The 22139-nt window shown below is 29.0% G+C and overlaps 1 protein-coding gene across 1 annotated transcript; it reads left to right on the top strand.

The window, feature by feature from the left end:
- Positions 1 to 312: 312 nt before the first annotated feature.
- Positions 313 to 21922, top strand: LOC142236204 (uncharacterized). The gene is made up of 2 exons (XM_075307475.1): positions 313 to 2692; positions 21813 to 21922. The coding sequence occupies exons 1-2, from the start codon at positions 313 to 315 to the stop codon at positions 21920 to 21922; spliced, it is 2490 nt and encodes an 829-aa protein (XP_075163590.1).
- The last annotated feature ends 217 nt before the right edge of the window (positions 21923 to 22139 follow it).

The raw sequence follows: 22139 nt of genomic DNA, 5'->3' as shown, positions 1-22139 counted from the left end.
CTCAGGTCCAATTTATGTCTCCAAATTTAATATAATTTCATATTAATTGATTTATATAAAAATTGTTAAATTTTTTCCATTTTTAAAATGAATTTTAATAATAATTATTTTTCAAATATTCATTATTTTAATAATTATTTAAGTTCCTTGAAAGGCAAATATTTCAATATTTTATCTGTAAACATACGAAGCATTTCATCTCTAGATAAATTCAACAAATTTAAATTATTGATTTCTAAGTTGGACGTATTGCCAAGTACAATCGCTGTTCAGGAAACATGGTTTCGGTCAGATTTGAAACATATATACAACATGGATGGTTATAGTGTGGTGCATTGCTGTAGGCGGGATGGGTATGGTGGAACGTCACTCTTTGTTATGGACACCTTAAAATATACGGTCAATCGTTGTGAGAGCCGGCATTTCTTTGATGTCATACAGATTTCGTTAGTGGATCTTAAAGTTAAAGGGAAACCCCTCAGCATTACCACATTTTATCGGTCTCAAAAGTGTGATTTGAATTCATTTTATAGTTTTTTGGAAGATTGTGTACAATATTCAGGCAGATATCCAAGTATTTATGTCGGTGATTCAAATATAGATTGTTTGGATGACAATTTATCAACAGATTTATCAAATATTTTATTTCAATATGATTACAAGAACTGTCATGTATTGGTAACTCGACCGGGAAGTGGGAAATCTCTGGATAATGTATATAGTAACATCCATGACATGATTGGAGTGAATTCGATTGAATGTGATATGACGGATCACAATATAATTTCATGTAATGTAAGTTTGGAAACACAAGGTTCTGACTTTACAAGGTACAGGATTAGTAGATGCGATTATGATATTCTATTAGAACAACTACAACGTAGGTTAGCTGTGACATATAGTTCTCGGGGCAGCTTGGATTATACGTCTTCTTTTATTCAAGTATTCACAGAGTCTATAGATGTATCCACCACTGTCATAGAGAAAACCGTTTCGACGAGATATCGAATTGTCCCTTGGGTTAATAGGAATCTTCAGGCTCTTATTGAGCTAAAGAAGAAATTGTTAAGGAAGAGATGTAAGAGAGGGCTAGGAGCTAGCGAGGAGAGAATATTAAAGCAATTGAGTATGATAGTGAGGAAAGCAGGGAGAATTTCTATGAATATGTACTATCAGGATAAGCTTGAAGGTTTGCAACAGAATCCGAAGAGATGCTGGAAGTTTTTGAACGAACAGTTGGGAAGGAATTTAAACAAGGATTTGCAGCTAGTAAATGACAGAGGGGAGTTTGTAGCTGAGGGTTCGGAAATGTGCGAACTTTTCAATGACTATTTTATTGAGATTCCGAAGCTACTAAAAGAGAAAGTTGTGCGATTGTCAGGGGATCACTGTAATTTACTCAATAGTTTGACTCAAAGCCCCCATATTTTCGGTTTCAGAAATATATCAGAGGATGAAGTTACGGCTAGTTTTTCAGCTCTTGAAATGGATAAATGTCCTGGCCATGATGGGATTTCAGGTAAAATGTTAGTTAAATGTAGGGAACTAGTTGTTCCGGCGCTTACCTATGGTTTTAATCAAATGATAACTACTTCTCAATATCCAGAAGCTTTTAGGATTGCCAAAGTAATCCCTATTCCAAAGGAAAAGGGTGCAAAGAATTCCGCGGATTACAGGCCTATTGCGCTCTTGTCTTCAGTTGACAAGATTTTTCAGAGGATTTTGTATAGCCAGATGATGTCATTTTTGAGTGAACATAAAATTGTTCAAGATTTTCAATTTGGTTTTAGAAAGGGTTGCGGGACACAAGAGGCCGTTGTGAATGTGATGGATATGATATGCGACGGTTTGGACAGTGGGTTTGGTGGTGTTGCGGGAGTTTTCTACGATTTTTCTAAGGCATTTGACCTAGTGGAATGTGAAATTTTGCTGCAGAAATTGTTACTATACGGTTTTGATGGGTATTCTTTGAAATTAATAAGAAGTTTTTTGAGTGATAGGAAGCAATACGTACAGATAAAGGAGAGTAGAAGTGAGATGGCCTATGTCCAATATGGGGTACCCCAGGGCAGCGTTTTGGGACCACTGTTATTTATGCTTTATATTAATGATATTGCGAATCTTAAGCTTTTTGGCAAATTGGTAGCATATGCGGATGATATTAGCTTATTTTACCCTTATAATCACGACGTTATTTTAAGAGCTCAGATTGAACGGGACGCGGAGACTCTCAGAGAATTTGCCAGGATAAATAGGTTGGTACTGAATGCGGAGAAAACAAAGGTGGTTCGTTTTCGACCACATTCAGCGGGTAGTTATTTGAGTGTATCGATCTGCGGGAGGGATGTCCTAGAATGTAGCTCTGTAAAATATTTAGGTATACATCTACAGAGCAATTTGGCATGGGATTTACACATACAGAGTATTAAGGGGAAAATTGCTCCGGCAATTGGTCTGTTGTACAAATTTAGGAACAAATTTAGTGATGGAACAAATTTACTGTTATATAATAGTTTAATACATAGCCACTTGAACTACCTGCCTATTGTCTATGCCTACAGGAAAAGCGGCGCTTTAAAATCCTTACAAAGAATGCAAAATAAGGCCCTTAGAATTGTATACAAACTTCCGCGTATGTACTCAACAATATCCTTATATCAGAACGTTGCAAAGACTATTTTGCCAATTAATGGTATTTACAAAATGCAATTGCTTGTATATATGTTTAAGTCTATCCGTAATATTAGACATTGTCCTATAGAATTTCACATTAACCAGACAGCTTTTAATACTAGAAATAGCTCTAACTTATTGGTAAAGAGATGTAGACTAGAATTAACGAAACAAAGAATTGGACACATTGGTGCTATAGAATATAATCAGATGCCTTTTCATCTGAAGTCAATATGTACAATATCCTCTTTTAAAACACAATTAAGACAATATCTTCTTCAAAATATTGAAATGCTTCTAATGTAATTTAACAACTGGAAAGTAAATGAACTGTAATATCTGAAAAACTACAAATTGTATAATATATATTTACTATTGTAACACTCATTGCCAACTCGCCCCTAAAATGTCTATAAGGCGCTGGGGCACTACGAAATTTGATATTATGTTCTGAAATAAACTTAAATAAATAAAAAAAAAAAAAAAAAAAAAATTGACCGAATACTGAGCATTGGGATTTATGGCATTTTAATTGAATTTCTCCAGGGAAAGAGCAATGAATCAAACGAATTGAATTTTTGGTGTACTACAATCGAGCCAAGAACTACCTCATCCTGGGAGTGAATAAGGCTAATAGAGCAACAATAGTTTCTCAACTGAAATTATGGCCAAAACGTGATCGTTTGAATTTAGTTCTCTCCATTTTTATGTTGCCCATAGTGAATAAGCAGAATCCATGGGAATCTTTGTTTTAAATTAAAGGGAACTTCATGGTGTTCGATGGGAGGGGATAGGGCTTAGTATCTAGATATAGATTTTATTATGAAATGATAAATAGCAATTAAAATTTCAACAACTTGTTATCATCATAGTCGCCGTCATCGTATTTTATTGAAAACAAATTGATTGTATGTAAAATAGTGAAATATGCTAATTAATGCCATACCATGTCATCCGGTCTATTCACATACAACTATTTTTTGTGATTGTTGCCGTTTGTGTTTTTTTTTAATGGAAATTTATGCAAAATCGTGAAAAATTTATTATTACCTTTTATATTCATAATTGATTACAGTGGGAATTTTCTAATGGCAGTTTTACTTAGCTTGGACGGGGTTGTGACTAGGTCGCAGAATCCATAATCATCGTTCAACTTTAATGTTCATCTACTGCTCCCCTCGTTTAGCTAGCACATATTCCCACAATAATATTAACTGCGATGACTCTGGGTGGTTGTTGTGGAACGTGTTTGCCTTTGTCGGAATAATGACAATGGTGATGATGAACGTGTTTGTCTTTGATTTAATTAAAAAATTATGGGATTACATGATAGACTCAATATAAATGCAAATTTTCCCTAATAAAAATATTACCACCTTTTAGCTGAAACAAAGCTCTAACACACTCACGTACACGTACACACTTGGTCTTAGGACACTGTGCATATATTTATGGTATTTGTCCTTTGGGTAGTTTGTGACTGTTGCAGTAAAGAAGTGTATTTGAGCTATTTCCAGGTCACATATTACGTGTAACCTTAGGAGAACTAAATAGGAATATGTAAGGTGAGAGAGAGGGGGTGAGCGAATGAGAGCCAGAGAGAATGTAGTATATTTGAATGTATGTTTGTATGAACTAGCGAGATGCTTTGGGCCAATTGCTTAAGAAAATTGGGAAGGAAAAATATTAATATATTTTCAACGTTTGTCACTTGCCTTAAATGACACACACGTTTTCGGACTCAGTTATTCTTGAATCTGCACAAAATTAAGATGGGAGGTGGTAACCCAGTGAACAAAGTGTACTGGATAAAATTCAGTTTCCGTTGTTAACCAATCTTCTGTCACATGGGGTTTATTGATAACTGTATTTTTGTCATTGAATATGGGAAACCTAAATATACATTTAAAAAAAATTTACTCTTATCCAAAGATTTTGACCATGATTTAAAGATTTTGGTATTGATTCCGAGCCAAAGATGTGGTTTCTTTAAAATAAAGACATTTTTTAGCGACCTCTTCGGCTTTAAATCTAGGATCAATAAAATTAAAATTATGATACAGATCTCTTTTTTCGACTTTTCGGTCAGGCCGAATATTACATAGCCTCCACCATGGATTGCGTAGAAACTTCTACGAAAGACTGTCATCCACAATCGAATTACTTAAGTTGTGGTATCTTAAAACTTCTTAACATCGTTTTCTAAATTGTGGTATATATTAGACAAAAAAGGTATGTATAGGCAAGTCTACAAATAATTACGAATCGATATGGACTTTTGCACGGTATGTAGAGACCAAGAATTGAAATATGGGGGTCGCTTATATGGGGGCTATATACAATTATGAACTTGATATGGACCAATTTTTGTGTGATAGGGGATCGATCTATCTGAGAGCTATATATAACTATAGACCGATATGGGCCTAGTTAGACATGGTTGTTAACGGCCATATAGTAGCACAATGTACCAAATTTCAACTGACTCCGATAAAATTTGCTCCTCCATGTGGCTCCAAAACCAAATATGGGGATCCCTTTATATGGGGCCTATATATGATTATGGACTGATATCGACCACTTTTGGCATGGTTGTTAAATATCATATACTACCACCACGTACCAAATTTCAACAAGATCGGATGAATTTTGCTTCTCCAAAAGGCACGGGGGTCAAATCTGGGGATCGGTTTATATGGGGGCTATATATAATTAGGGACTGATATGAACCAATTTCTGAATGGGTGTTGGACACCATATACTAACATCACGTACCAAATTTCAACCGAATCGGATGAATTTTGCTCTTCCAAGAATCTCCGGAGGTCAAATCTGAGGATCGGTTTACATGGGGGTTATATATAATTATCGACTTATATGAACCAATTCCTGCATGGTTGTGGATACCAACAGAATCGGATGAATTTTGCTCTTCCAAGGGGCTCCGAAGGGCAAATCTGGGGATCGGTTTATATGGGGGCTATATATAATTATGGACCGATGTGGATCAATTTTTGCATGTTCATTAGAGACTATATACTAATATCATGTACCAAATTTCAGCTGGATCGGATGAAATTTGCTTCTCTTAGAGGATCTGCAAGCCAAATTTGGGGTCCGTTTATATGGGGGCTATACTTGTACCAAGTTTCAACTCAGAATTTCACCACGACCCAGAATATATATATATATATATATATATATATATATATATATATATACATATATATATATATATATATATATATATATATATATATATATATATATATATATATATATATATATATATATATATATATATATATATATATATATATATATATAGCAAATTTCATCCGATCCAGCTGAAATTTGGTACATGATATTTGTATATAGTCTCTAACAACCATGCAAAAATTGGTCCACATCGGTCCATAATTATATATAGCCCCCATATAAACCGATCCCCCGATTGGACTTGCGGAGCCTCTAAGAGAAGCAAATTGCATCCGATCCGGCTGAAATTTGGTACATGGTGTTAGTATAAGATCTCTAACAACCATGCAAAAATTGGTCCACATCGGTTCATAATTATATATAGCGCCCATATAAACCGATCCCCCGATTTGGCTTGCGGAGCCTCTAAGAGAAGTAAGTTTCAATCGATCCGGCTGAAATTTGGTACATGGTGTTAGTATATGGTATCCAACAACAATGCAAAAGTTGGTCCACATCGGTCAATAATTATATATAGCGCCCATATAAACCGATCCCCCGATTTGGCTTGCGGAGCCTCTAAGAGAAGTAAGTTTCAATCGATCCGGCTGAAATTTGGTACATGGTGTTAGTATATGGTATCCAACAACAATGCAAAAATTGGTCCACATCGGTCAATAATTATATATAGCCCCCATACAAACCGATCCCCCGATTTGGACTGCGGAGCATCTAAGAGAAGAAAATTTCATCCGATCCGGCTGAAATTTGGTACATGGTGTAAGTATATGGTCTCTAATGAACATGCAAAAATTGGTCCACATCGGTCCATAATTATATATAGCCCCCATATAAACCGATCCCCAGATTTGCCCTTCGGAGCCCCTTGGAAGAGCAAAATTCATCCGATTCTGTTGGTATCCACAACCATGCAGGAATTGGTTCATATAAGTCGATAATTATATATAACCCCCATGTAAACCGATCCTCAGATTTGACCTCCGGAGCTTCTTGGAAGAGCAAAATTCATCCGATTCGGTTGAAATTTGGTACGTGATGTTAGTATATGGTGTCCAACACCCATTCAGAAATTGGTTCATATCAGTCCCTAATTATATATAGCCCCCATATAAACCGATCCCCAGATTTGACCCCCGTGCCTTTTGGAGAAGCAAAATTCATCCGATCTTGTTGAAATTTGGTACGTGGTGGTAGTATATGATATTTAACAACCATGCCAAAAGTGGTCGATATCAGTCCATAATCATATATAGGCCCCATATAAAGGGATCCCCATATTTGGTTTTGGAGCCACATGGAGGAGCAAATTTTATCGGAGTCAGTTGAAATTTGGTACATTGTGCTACTATATGGCCGTTAACAACCATGTCTAACTAGGCCCATATCGGTCTATAGTTATATATAGCTCTCAGATAAATCGACCCCCTATCACACAAAAATTGGTCCATATCAAGTTCATAATTGTATATAGCCCCCATATAAGCGACCCCCATATTTCAATTCTTGGTCTCTACATACCGTGCAAAAGTCCATATCGATTCGTAATTATTTGTAGACTTGCCTATACATACCTTTTTTGTCTAATATATACCACAATTTAGAAAACGATGTTAAGAAGTTTTAAGATACCACAACCCAAGTAATTCGATTGTGGATGACAGTCTTTCGTAGAAGTTTCTACGCAATCCATGGTGGAGGCTATATAATATTCGGCCTGGCCGAACTTACGGCGTTATGTACTTGTTTAAACTGGCATTTGTTTGCACGTGAATAACTTTATTAATATACCGCGAAAAGAGGAGGAAAAGTCGAAAAAAGAGATCTGTATCATAATTTTAATTTTATTGATCCTAGATTTAAAGCCTAATAGCCAAATTTGGGGTCCGTTTATATGGGGGCTATACTTGTACCAAGTTTCAACTCAGAATTTCACCACGACCCAGAATATATATATATATATATATATATATATATATATATATATATATATATATATATATATATATATATATATATATATATATATATATATATATATATATATATATATATATATATATATATATATATATATATATATATATATATATATATATATATAACAAAGTTAATATACCCCCATCCTATGGTGGAGGGTATAAAAACCAAATTGTAACGGATACTTCAAAGTAACAAATGTTTTCTTAATTCCAAAGAAACTTTAAACCAAAGATGCTAAATCCTCAAAATAAGTCGTAACCTATACAAATATAATCACCCCAAAACTGTTTCAAGAGCATAATGTTAATTTTTCATTGGGACCATTTAACACCTTTGTTGCAACCAGGGATGTGGAATCGCAGTCTGAGGATTTTGATGGAGTCGGTGTCGTAAAAATGTTGCTCGGATTTTAACTAGTTGTACTCCTAGTGCAAAATTTCAACCAAATTGGGGTAAAACTGCGACTTCTGGGACCATTTTAGTCCATTTCGGGCAAAAGATGGGACCTATATCTAAATCTGAACCGATTTCATTCAAATTTGGCACACTTGCCTATAGTACTAATTGTTCTGCTTGTGTAAATTTTTAAGCAAATTAGGGTAAAACTCTGGCTTCTGGGGCCATATAAGTCCATATCGGGCGAAATATATATATGGGAGCTATATCCAAATCTGAACCGATTTCTTCCAAAATCAATAGGGATCTATTCTGAGCCAAAACACATACTTGCGCCAAATTTGAAGTCGATTGGACTAAAACTGCCACATAGACTTTGATTACAAAAATGTGTTTACAGACAAACGGACATGGCTATATCGACTCAGGAGCCCACCCTGAGCATTTTGGCCGAAGACACTATGTCTGCTTCCGGGTGTTGCAAACATATGAACTAACTTATAATACCCTGTTCCACAGTGTGGCGCAGGGTATAAAAATGTTTTTTCTTCAAAAGATGTCTCTAACCTGCGCCGCACTGTGGAACAGGGTATTATAAGTTAGTGCATATGTTTGCAACACCCAGAAGGAGACGAGATAGAAACATGGTGTCTTTGGCAAAAATGCTCAGGGTGGGCTCATGAGTCGATATAGCCATGTCCGTCCGTCCGTGAACACATTTTTGTAATCAAAGTCTAGGTCGTAGTTTTAGTCCGACTTCAAATTTGCCACAAGTATGTGTTTTACTTCAGAATAGAACCCTATTGATTTTGGAAGAAATCGGTTCAGATTTAGATATAGCTCCCATATATATATTTCGCCCGATATGGACTTATATGGCCCCAGAAGCCAGAGTTTTACCCTAATTTGCTAAAAATTTTGCACAAGAAGAACAATTAGTACTATAGTCAAGTGTGCCAAATTTGGTTGACATCGGTTCAGATTTAGATATATCTCCCATATATAGCTTTCGCCCGATTTACACTCATATGACCACAGAGGCCAATTTGTAACACCCAAAAAATTCTAAGTTCCATCCAAATACGAGTAATCCAAAAATCGAATTTTTATAAGAAAAACTTGATTTGCTCATATCTCCCAAACTATGCATCCTAGAACGAAAAGAACACTGAAAAAATATTGTCGTGAAGCCAAAAAATTCATTTGATCCAACTATTTTGACATATAGTTTTTATAATGATTTCGAGCCAAAGAAGGGGCTTCTTAAAAATAAGTTCAATATTTGCATTTTTGCTATTCATATAATTTCTTTGGAATAGTTTCATCATGTGCATACATATTTCACTGGGTTACATGGAAGACATAAAGCACAAGGAGGGCTCATCAAAAATTCATAACGTTGGTTTATAATAAAAATTATTCAAATTTGAAGCTAAAAAGGATCCTGTTATTATGAACATCCAAAAACACACACACACAATATTCACGCATGGACCGTTTGTATAAAAATGAATCACTGTAATGGGATGACATTTATTCGTTCGCCACACAGCTATATCATACTGCCGTGGCAGTCACATAATCACACAGTATCATCCTAACATTACCACCGTATAACAGATACAATTACATCATGACATTGTGGTAATGTTTTTCGTATCCTTCATTTATTGCATACAGCAAAAAAGGAAGAGAACAACAAATCACACCCACCACCCTCGTATTGAGCAGCGACAGTATCACAAGGATAAATACACATGGATCCATACAAATACGTAATGATTCTCATCCTTGGAGGAATTGTTATTCGTGCGCATATCAAATAAGGAATCCCAAAATCCTCATATATGACTACACAACTACCCGTACACTCATCAGCACTATCAGCAGTTCATAGACATTTAGTGGCTTTATTATGGTGATGATGAGGATGGTGGTATGGTATTTGCACAGGACAATGTTAATTTTTTTTTTGTTCACTTCATTCAATTTGGTAATATTCAGAGGAAAAATTGGCATTATGATGAGACTGCAAAAAAAATCAAATCAAATAAAAAACTCATATCATATCAGTTGAAGACACACACGCACACTCTTATGATGACGAATATGGGGTGTTCGATACATTTGTCTGTATAGAGAGAAAAATTCCACTTAAATTTCTATCAAAAGAAATTTTTGACAAAAAATAAAATATATACAGGGTAGCTGATATCTACTGCAACAAAGTAAAGCGCTATATTTTTTAATTTTTTTTATTTCTTATTCAAAAGGAAAAAATGTCGGAAAAAATTTCAAACTTTCGAATCAATTTAGATTTGTTCGAATTAGCTACATTTGACACGAATTATGGTGTATAAATGACCGACAAAGTCATCATACGCTACATGAAAGTGGTTCTGCGGTAGCTTGACTTATTCCCGGTGAAGCGCAATCTTGAGGTGATCGACACTTTGGCAATTTTAGTGCCAAATTTACTCTCCAAAATGTTCCAATTTTCTAAGAAATAAAATTTTGACAAAATTTTCTTTAAACATAGAAATTTTACAAAATTTCTATTAAAATAAAATTTTGGAAATTTTTCTATAGAAATAACATTTTGACAAAATTTTCTATAAAAATACAATTTTTACAAAACCTTCTATAAAAATAAAATTTTGACAAAACTTCGTATAGAAATAAAATTTTGACAAAATTTTCGGTAGAAATAAAATGTTGACAAAACTTTCTATAGATAAAAAATTGTATATCTATATAAATAAAATGTTGACAAAATTTTCTATAAAAATAAAATTTTGACAAAATTTTCTAAGATATAAAATTTGTATATCTATATAAATGAAATGTTGACACAATATTTTATGGAAATAAAATATTGGCAAAATTTTCTGTAGAAATAAAATTTTGACAAAACTTTCTATAGATAAAAAATTGTATATCTATATAAATAAAATGTTGACAAAATTATCTATAAAAATAAAATTTTGACAAATTTTTCTATAGATATACACATTTTATATAGATTTTATTTAGATATAAAATTTTTATATCTATGTAAATGAAATGTTGACACAATTTTTTATAGAAATAAAATTTTGACAAAATTTTCTGTAGAAATAAAATGTTGACAAAATTTTCTATAGAAATAAAATTTTGACAAAATTTTCTATAGATATACAAATTTTATATAGACATAGGCAACACCGACTATTACGTTTGGTTGAGTAAATTACCCGAATTTACTCTGATAATTGTTTGATAGTTTTGCTGCAAGTAGAGGATGCTGAAAATTTTTTGAGAAAATTTTCTATAGAATTAAAATAAAATTTTTTTACAAAATTTTTTATAGAAATAAATTTTTTCCAAAATTTTTCATATAAATAAAATGTTGACAAAATTTTCTATAAAAATAAAATGTTTACAAAACTTTCTATAGAAATAAAATTTGGACAAAATTTTCTGTAGAAATAAATTTTTTATATCGATATAAATAAAATGTTGACAAAATTTTCTATAAAAATAAAATTTTGACAAATTTTTCTATAGAAATATAACTTTGGCAAACTTTTCTGTAGAAATAAAATGCTAACAAAATTTTCTATAGAAATATAATATTGACAAATTATTCTGTAGAAATAAAATTTGGACAAAACTTTCTATAGGAATAAAATTTTGACAAACTTCTTTAGAAATAAAATTTAGACAAAATTCTTTAGAAATTACAATTTGACGGTAAATTCTATATACACAGGAGCCACCGTGGTGCAATGGTTAGAATGCCCGCCTTACATACACAAGGTCGTGGGTTCGATTCCTGCTACGACCGAACACCAAAAAGTTTTTCAGCGGTGGATTATCCCACCTCTAAGTAGTTTCACTGCAATGTGGAACGCTGTTCGAACTCGGCTATAAAAAGGAGGTCCCTTGTCATTGAGCTTAAACTGGAATCGGGCAGCACTCAGTGATAAGAGAGAAGTTCACCAATGCGGTATCATAATGGACTGAATAGTCTAAGTGAGCCTGATACATCGGGCTGCCACCTAACCTAACCTAACCTATATAAATAAAATTTTAACAATATTTTCTACAGAAATAAAATTTTGACTAATATTTCTATAGAAATTAACTTTTGACAAAATGTTCTATAGAAGTAAAATTTTGACTAGATTATCTATAGAAATAAAAATTTGGCCAGATTATCTTTAGAAATAAAATTTGACAAAATTTTCTACAGAAATAAAATGTTGACAACATTTTCTATAGAAATAAAATGTTGACAACATTTTGTATAGAAATAAAATTTTGAGAAAATTTTCTATAGAAATGAAGACAGAGGAAGCACGCTCAAAACAAACTCAGCCGTGCAGTTGACTGAGTTTGCTTTGAGCGTGCTTTCTCTGTCTTCATTTCTATAGAAAATTTTATCAAAATTTTATTTCTAAAAATAATCTGGCCAAATTTTATTTCTATTGATAATCCAGAAATGTTGTCACAATTTTATTTTATAGAAAATTTTGTCGAAATTTAATTTCTATAGAAAATTTAGTCAAAATTTTATTTCTGTAGAAAATTTTGTCACCATTTTATTTATATGGATATAAAGAATTTATTTCTATAGAAAATTTTGTCAAAATTTTATTTCTATAGAAAGTTTTGTAAAAATTTTATTTCTGTAGAAAATTTTGTCTTCATTTCAAATTGACTTTGGCAAAGGAAAAAAAATGCTTGTAAATTTGTTAGGCAACGCCGACTATCACGTTGGGTTGAGTGAATTACCCGAATTTATTCTGATAATTGTTTGATAGTTTTCTGCAAGTAGAGGATGCTGAAAAAATTTTGAGAACATTTTCTATAGAATTAAAATAAAAAAAATTTTACAAAATTTTTTAAAGAAATAATTTTTTTCCAAAATTTTTTATATAAATAAAATATTGACAAAATTTTCTATAAAAATAAAATTTTTACAAAACTTTCTATAGAAATAAAGTTTTGACAAAATTTTCTATAGAAATAAATTTTTTATATCTATATAAACAAAATGGTGACAAAATTTTCTATAAAAATAAACTTTTGAAAAATTTTTCTATAGAAATCTAATTTTGGCAAAATTTTCTGTAGAAATAAAATGTTAACAAAATTTTCTATAGAAATATAATATTGACAAATTATTCTGTAGAAATAAAATTTGGATAAAACTTTCTATAGAAATAAAATTTTAACAAACTTCTTTAGAAATCAAATGTTGACAAAATCCATTAGAAATAAAATTTTGACAGTAAATTCGAAATAAATAAAATTTTTACAAAATTTTCTATAGAAATAAAATTTTGACAAAATTTTCTACAGAAACAAAATTTTGACTAAATTTTCTATAGAAATTAAGTTTTGACAAAATTTTCTATAGAAATAAAATTGTGACAAAATTTTCTATAGAAGTAAAATTTTGACTAGATTATCTATAGAAATAAAAATTTGGCCAGATTATCTTTAGAAATAAAATTTGACAAAATTTTCTATAGAAATAAAATCTTAACATAAAATTTTGACAAAATTCTTGAAAAATAAAATTTTGACAGTAAATTCTATATAAGTAAAATTTTGACAAATTATATATAGAAATAAAATTTTGACAAAATTTCCTACAAAAATAAAATTTTGACTAAATTATCTATAGAAATGAAATTTTGGCCATATTATCTTTAGAAATAAAATTTGGCAAAAATTTCTTTATAAATAAAATTTTGATAAAGTTTTCTACAAAAATAAAATTTTGTCTAGATTATCTATAGAAATGAAATTTTGGCCATATTATCTTTAGAAATAAAATTTGACAAAATTTTCTTTATAAATAAAATTTTGATAAAGTTTTCTACAGAAATAAAATTTTGTCTAGATTTTCTATAGAAATGAAATTTTGGCCATATTATCTTTAGAAATAAAAATTGACAAAATTTTCTATAGAAATAAAATTTTGATAAAATTTTTTATAGAAATAACATTTTGACAAAATTTTCTATAGAAATGAAGGTAGAGGAAGCACGCTCAAAACACGCAGAGAAGGAATATGATCACTTCAAACATGTTTCAAGAGCAAAATGTTATTTTTGTATGGTGACCATGTAACATGTTTGTCACTAAAATGTTATTTTCTCGTCAAATATAACCTGCTTGCCGAAATCAGATACATGATTTCCGAGAAAATAACATGGTTGCGAAAACCATGTTACATGGTCACCACCCAAAAATAAGATTTTGCTCTTAAAACATGTTTGAGGTGATCATATTCCTTCTCTGGGTGAACAAACCCAGCCAACTGCACTCAAATTGACTTTGTCAAAGGAAAAGAAAAATGCTTGTAAATTTGTTAGGCAACGCCGACTTTCAAAAACCTTTTTCGGGAGGTTCAAGTGTAGTTCACTTTTGGTAGAGTGAATTACCCGAATTTATTCTGATAATTGGTTGATAGCTTTGCTGCTGAAAAAAATTTTGAGAACATTTTCTATAGAATTAAAATTTTTACAAAATTTTCTATAGAAATATAATTTTTTGCAAAATTGTCTAAAGAAATAAGATGTTGACAACATGCTCTATAGAAATAAAATTTTGACAAAATTGCCTACAGAAATAAATTTTTGACAAAATTTTCTATAGACATAAAATTTTGACAATATATTCTATAGAAATAAAATTTTGATAGAATTTTAAACAGAAATAATATTTTTGAAGAATTTTATACAGAAATTAAATTTGGACAAACTTCCCTATAGAAATAACATATTGGCAAAAGTTTCTATAAAAATAAAATGTTGGCAAAACTTTGAGAACTTTGGTAAATGATTTTTTTGTTAAAGCGATTTTTTTGTTAAAGCGATGGAAAATGCTTTCTAGAACTGCTAAACTTTTTACCCTCTGAAGATTTTCTAAAGAAATAAAATTTACTATAAAAAAATTATATTGAAATAATATTTGGACCAAATGTTAAGCAATGCCTCATATAATTCTACATTGATGCTATAAAATCCCCATCATACTCTGTATATGAAAATACATGTATGCCTGTGTGTGTTTTGATTGGTTGGGCAAAGCTTTATTTTGGGCATGGTGATTGTGCCTGTCGTCTGGCGTTTCATGCTGTGCGACAGAACGGAAATTGAATGATTTTTACTTAACACCATTACCGGAAGTTGCTGCTTTACTGTCATTTAGTGGTTGGTTGGATGTTTTACTCGTTTTCGTTTCGAGGTTTTGTCCTTTCAGCTTTTTGGTGGGATCCTTTTGTTGACTGAATAAGTGAACGGGTGAAATGTGAACGTATCATCATATGAGATATCATCATTGTATCATATCATTGATATGAAATTTTAACGCCCTCAATATGTTGCAAATCGAGTATAATTTTTTTATTACACCACATTTTTGTAGATATTCCCATTGGGATTTACATAGTTTTGCACTTGCACGTATATATGGATGGTGTGAGAATTAACCGCATGAGAAGGGATGGATGGATGGATGTTGTTTATGCCTTGGAAATTGTGATCCCTATGTTTAGCCGGGGATTATTAAAGATAAATATTAAATTAAATATTCTCTTGAGAGAATAACAATTCATGATATGCTATGATATCGTTATATGAGGAATAGGGTTTTTTCTTATGTCAACAACTGCCTATCATAATGGGATACTATAAAATTGTTGATGTATCTGGGAAATATATGAAGAATAACTTAAGTGACTGACGTTTAGTGAGTAAAAATGATTGCTACTGACTTTCTGTAGAATTACCAATAGTTGGCTTTGATATTTAATAGTACCTTTCGAATACTATTCACAAAACTGGCAATATTAAGTTTTATCATGGTATTTCGTATTCTGAAATTCTTGTAGGACTTGACTTGTTCTGGATACATGGTACTCTTCGAATTCTCAAAAAAAAAAAAAAAAAATGGAAAAGTCGACTTTTTGAATTTTTAAAAATTTTAAAAAGTTTACATTGGAATTATCTAATTTTTATGTTGAAATGTTGAAATTTTGACAAGATTTCTTACAAAAATAAAATTTTGACAAAAGTTTCTATAAAAATAAAATTTTGACAAAATTTCCTATAGAAATAAAATTTTGACAAAATTTCCTATAGAAATAAAATTTTGACAAAATTTCCTATAGAAATAAAATTTTAACAAAATTTTCGATAGAAATAAAATTTTGACAAAATTTTCTATTGAAATAAAATTTTGACAAAGTTTTCTACAGATATAAAATTTCGAAAAAAAATTCTATAGAAATAAAATATTGACAAAATTTTCTATAGAAATAAAAATTTTGCCAAAATTTTCTATAGAAATAAAATTTTGACAAAATTTTCTATAGAAATGAAATTTTGAAAAAAAATTCTATAAAAATACAATTTTGACAACATTTTCTATAGAAATAAAATTTTGACAAAATTTTCTATAGAAATAAAATTTTGACAGAATTTTCTGTAGAAATAAAATTTTGACAAAATTTTATACAGAAATAAAATTTATACAAAATTTTCTATAGAAATAAAATTTTGACAACATTTTCTATAGAAATAAAATTTTGACAACATTTTCTATAGAAATAAAATTTGGAAAATTTTCTACAGAAATACAATTTTGACAACATTTTCTATAGAAATAAAATTTTCTATAGAAATAAAATGTTGACAACATTTTCTATAGAAATAAAATTTGGAAAATTTTCTATAGAAATAAAATAAAATTTTGACAAAATTTCCTATAGAAATAAAATTTTGACAAAATTTCCTATAGAAATAAAATTTTAACAAAATTTTCGATAGAAATAAAATTTTGACAAAATTTTCTATTGAAATAAAATTTTGACAAAGTTTTCTACAGATATAAAATTTCGAAAAAAAAATTCTATAGAAATAAAATATTGACAAAATTTTCTATAGAAATAAAAATTTTCTATAGAAATGAAATTTTGAAAAAAAATTCTATAAAAATACAATTTTGACAACATTTTCTATAGAAATAAAATTTTGACAAAATTTTCTACAGAAATAAAATTTTGACAAAAGTTTCTATAGAAATAAAATTTTGACAAAATTTTCTATAGAAATAAAAAGCTTGACAACATTTTGTATAGAAATAAAATTTTGACAAAATTTTCTATAGAAATAAAATTTTGACAACATTTTCTATAGAAATAAAATTTTGACAAAATTTTCTATAGAAATAAAATTTTGACAACATTTTCTATAGAAATAAAATTTGGAAAATTTTCTACAGAAATACAATTTTGACAACATTTTCTATAGAAATAAAATTTTCTATAGAAATAAAATTTTGACAACATTTTCTATAGAAATAAAATTTGGAAAATTTTCTATAGAAATAAAATTTTGACAAAATTTTCTATAGAAATAAAATTTTAATAAAATTTTCTATAGAAATAAAATTTTGACAACATTTTTATAGAAATAAAATTTGGAAAATTTTCTACAGAAATACAGAAAATTTTCTATAGAAATAAAATTTTTCTATAGAAATAAAATTTTGACAAAATTTTCTATAGAAATAAAATTTTGACATTTTCTATAGAAATAAAATTTGGAAAATTTTCTATAGAAATAAAATTTTGACAAAATGTTCTATAGAAATAAAATTTTAATAAAATTTTCTATAGAAATAAAATTTTGACAACATTTTCTATAGAAATAAAATTTTGACAAAATTTTCTACAGAAATAAAATTTTGACAAAATTTTCTATAGAAATGAAATTTTGAAAAAAATTCTATAGAAGTACAATTTTGACAACATTTTCTATAGAAATAAAATTTTGACAAAATTTTCTATAGAAATAAAATTTTGACAAAATTTCCTATAGAAATAAAATTTTGACAAAATTTTCTATAGAAATAAAATTTTGACAAAATTTTCTATTGAAATAAAATTTTGACAAAGTTTTCTACAGATATAAAATTTTGAAAAAATTCTATAGAAATAAAATTTTGACAAAATTTTCTATAGAAATAAAATTTTGACAAAATTTGCTGTAGAAATAAAATTTTGCCAAAAATTTATACAGAAATAAAATTTAGACAAAATTTTCTATAGAAATAAAAAGCTTGACAACATTTTGTATAGAAATAAAATTTTGACAAAATTTTATACAGAAATAAAATTTAGACAACATTTTCTATAGAAATAACATTTTGACAACATTTTCTATAGAAATAAAATTTTGACAACGTTTTCTATAGAAATAAAATTTGGAAAATTTTCTACTGAAATACAATTTTGACAACATTTTCTATAGAAATAAAATTTTCTATAGAAATAAAATTTTGACAACAATTTTATAGAAATAAAATTTGGAAAATTTTCTATAGAAATAAAATTTTGACAACATTTTCTATAGAAATAAAATTTGGAAAATTTTCTATAGATATAAAATTTTGACAAAATTTTCTATAGAAATAAAATTTTAATAAAATATTCTATAGAAATAAAATTTTGACAAAATTTTTTATAGAAATAAAATGATGACAAAAGTTTCTATGGAAATAAAATTTTGACAAAATTTTTTATAGAAATAAAATGATGACAAAAGTTTCTATGGAAATAAAATTTTGACAAAATTTTCCATAGAAATAAAATTTTGACAAAATTTTCTATAGAAATGAAATGTTGACAACATTTTCTATAGAAATAAAATTTTGACAAAATTTTCTATAGAAAAAAAAATTTAATAAAATTTTCTATAGAAATAAAATTTGGAAAAACTTCTATAGAAATAAAATATTGACAACATTTTGTATAGAAATAAAATTTGACAAAATTTTCTATAGAAATAAAATTTAGACAAAATTTTTTATAGAAATAAAATTTTGACAAAAGTTTCTATAGAAATAAAATGATGACAAAAGTTTCTATAGAAATAAAATGATGACAAAATTTTCTATAGAAATAAAATTTTGACAAAATTTTTGTATAGAAAAAAAATTTAATAAATTTTTCTATAGAAATAAAATTTGGACAAATTTCTATAGAAATACAATTTTGACAAAATTTTCTATTGAAATAAAATTTTGACAAAATTTTCTATAGAAAAAAAATTTAATAAATTTTTCTATAGAAATAAAATTTGGACAAATTTCTATAGAAATACAATTTTGACAAAATTTTCTATTGAAATAAAATTTTGACAAAATTTTCTATAGAAATAAAATTTTGACAAAAAATCTACAGAAATAAAATGTTTGGCAAAATTTTTATAGAAATACAATTTTGACAAAATTTTCTATAGAAATAAAATGTTGACAACATTTTCTATAGAAATAAAATGTTGACAACATTTTGTATAGAAATAAAATTTTGACAAAATTTTCTACAGAAATAAAATTTAGACAAAATTTTCTATAGGAATAAAATTTTGACAAAATTTTGTATAGAAATAAAATTTTGACCAAATTTTTTATAGAAATAAAATGTTAACAACATTTGCTATAGAAATAAAATGTTGACAACATTTTCTATAGAAATAGAATGTTGACAACATTTTGTATAGAAATAAAATTTTGACAAAATTATCTACAGAAATAAAATTTAGACAAAATTTTCTATAGAAATAAAATTTTGAAAAAAAATTCTATAGAAATACAATTTTGACAACATTTTCTATAGAAATAAAATTTTTCTATGGAAATAAAATTTTGACAAAATTTTCTATAGAAATAAAATTTTGACAAAATTTTCTATAGAAATAAAATTTTAATAAAATTTTCTATAGAAATAAAATTTTGTTGTTTTTTTTTATTTCAGCGTAAATACATTGACTAAACTACAAGTGTAGCTTAACCAACAGAGGAAAAGAATGTTTGTCAAATTTATTTGGGCAAAGCCCTATAGACTGCAGCAAAACTATCAACCAATTATCAGAATAAATAAATTCAGAATAAATTCAGGCAGTTCATGAAACCCAACAATGAACCACACTTGAACCTTCCGAAAAAAGTTTTGTATGATAGCCGCCTTATGCCGAACAAACATATCTCTTTTCCTATGCCACTCTCAAATCATCGATTTGAGTGTAGTTGGCTGGGTTTATTTTGAGCGTGTTTCCTTTTCTTTTTCCATTCGTTTTGTTTTGTTATTGTTGGTTTTGTTCTTTAAGCATTGTTGTTGTTTTTTATTTCAGCTTAAAACCATACATTGACTAAATTACAAATGTTATTTATTTTCAGCCGGTAGTCTGATGGAAGTACTATTCCCTAGACGAAATGAATAAATAAATAAAATAAAAAATCATTTTTTTCCATAAAAACATCAAAAACGGCAAAATAAAATGTTTTTCATATGTTGGTCGATTATTTTTGGCTCGAGTGGCAACGGTGTTACAATAAGAACAAATCGAAACAAATCTTTCACATATTCCCCATATCTTCGTTTGATATAGTCCACTATTGAAGTCTTTTTTTAATTCGATACAACAAAAAGGAGTAATTGAATATTTTCTCAAAAAATAAATAAATTTGTAGAAACATTAAAAGTTCCCTAAACATATCCGATGACGGAAATTCCTGCAACAGTTACAACTTTATCCTTAAGGGCCATGCAAAAAAAATCCACTTTGGCACACTTATACAAATGACAAATGCCATAAAGTCACCACAGCATTACTTTTTTCTCAGATTAAAAATTCCTTCAACTTCCTTTGCAACAAAAACTCACACAGACACTCATAGAGACACCCCTTTTGCTAGAGATGTAAAATCCCATCAACTCCCTCTAATATTGGCTACACACAAACAAGGAGATAAAATTCGAAATAGAAAAATCTCATACATAAACAAATCTGTTGCCAATCACACAGCCAAAGACCATATGGGGTACACTCGTGCCCATGTATTGAAGAAAATGACATTTTTGTTGGTGTCAGTATCAAATTACACTTCCGCCGGAAAACGACGTTCAATGCTCGTTAAACTATTTTACAAAATATAAACCTCCGTCAATGATGATGATGATGAGGATGACGACGATTTTGTGATGGTGGTACGGCCAATGCACGATATAGATGTTGCCCTAGCCAACAAATGCTACTGAATATTTTTCTACGATTATTTGGTATCATAAATTATTCTACCAATTGGTTCGTTTATTTAGTGGCTATGGTTTTGGAATGCTTCCCATATAAATGACTGCCTCTTTCACCCTTTCTTTGAAACTCCTAATAAGATTAACTCCAACTTAGATTGTTCACTAAAGATATTTGTGTTGTCCTATATCTCTTGATGTCGAGGAGTGATTATGGAAGTGTGCATTATAAATTGGATTATAATAAAATATTGTTTGTTTGTCGAATGAATTATATCAACGAATGTTGTGGGCAGGCTGGTTGTTATGGGAGATTTATAAATTAAATAGACATATATACATAGGGTGGCTAATATGTGATACAATATTTTTATCGTTACATTTTTTCATGTTTTTTTTTATTGTAAAAATCATAAAATGTCGGAAATATCATCATATTTTATAATCACTATAGATTTGTTGGAATTGCTACCTTTGGTTCGAATTATGGCTGTCAAACCACCGGCAAAGTTATCAAACTCTGCACGAATTTTGCTGTATTTTGACCCACTCAAGGCCTCTTAAGATAGCCGACACCTTTTTTTTAGTGCCAAACTTACTCTCCAAAATGCTCCAAAAGCAAAACTCCAATGGATAGCGATCCCTAGGTTTTTTTGTGGTCATTTTGCGGTAGAAATAAAACAAGAAACTTCTTCTTTAACAAATAATAAATATGAAAGAAAATCTTATTTAACATAACATTTAATTTAGACTAATTAATGGCTTTAGTTAATATGATAAG

This window comes from Haematobia irritans, chromosome 1, assembly GCF_050003625.1.
Source record: "Haematobia irritans isolate KBUSLIRL chromosome 1, ASM5000362v1, whole genome shotgun sequence".
Classification (NCBI taxonomy): domain Eukaryota; kingdom Metazoa; phylum Arthropoda; class Insecta; order Diptera; family Muscidae; genus Haematobia; species Haematobia irritans.
Note: the sequence above shows the minus strand (reverse complement) of the source record. Positions and strands in the feature narration are given on the sequence as shown.

Excerpts from the sequence above, each read along its gene's own strand:
- LOC142236204 (XM_075307475.1), top strand. The coding sequence starts at position 313 with ATGGATGGTTATAGTGTGGTGCATTGCTGTAGGCGGGATGGGTATGGT. Across the intron at positions 2,693-21,812 it reads GACTATTTTGCCAATTAATG|ATTTGTTGGAATTGCTACCT; the intron begins GTATTTACAAAA and ends TAATCACTATAG.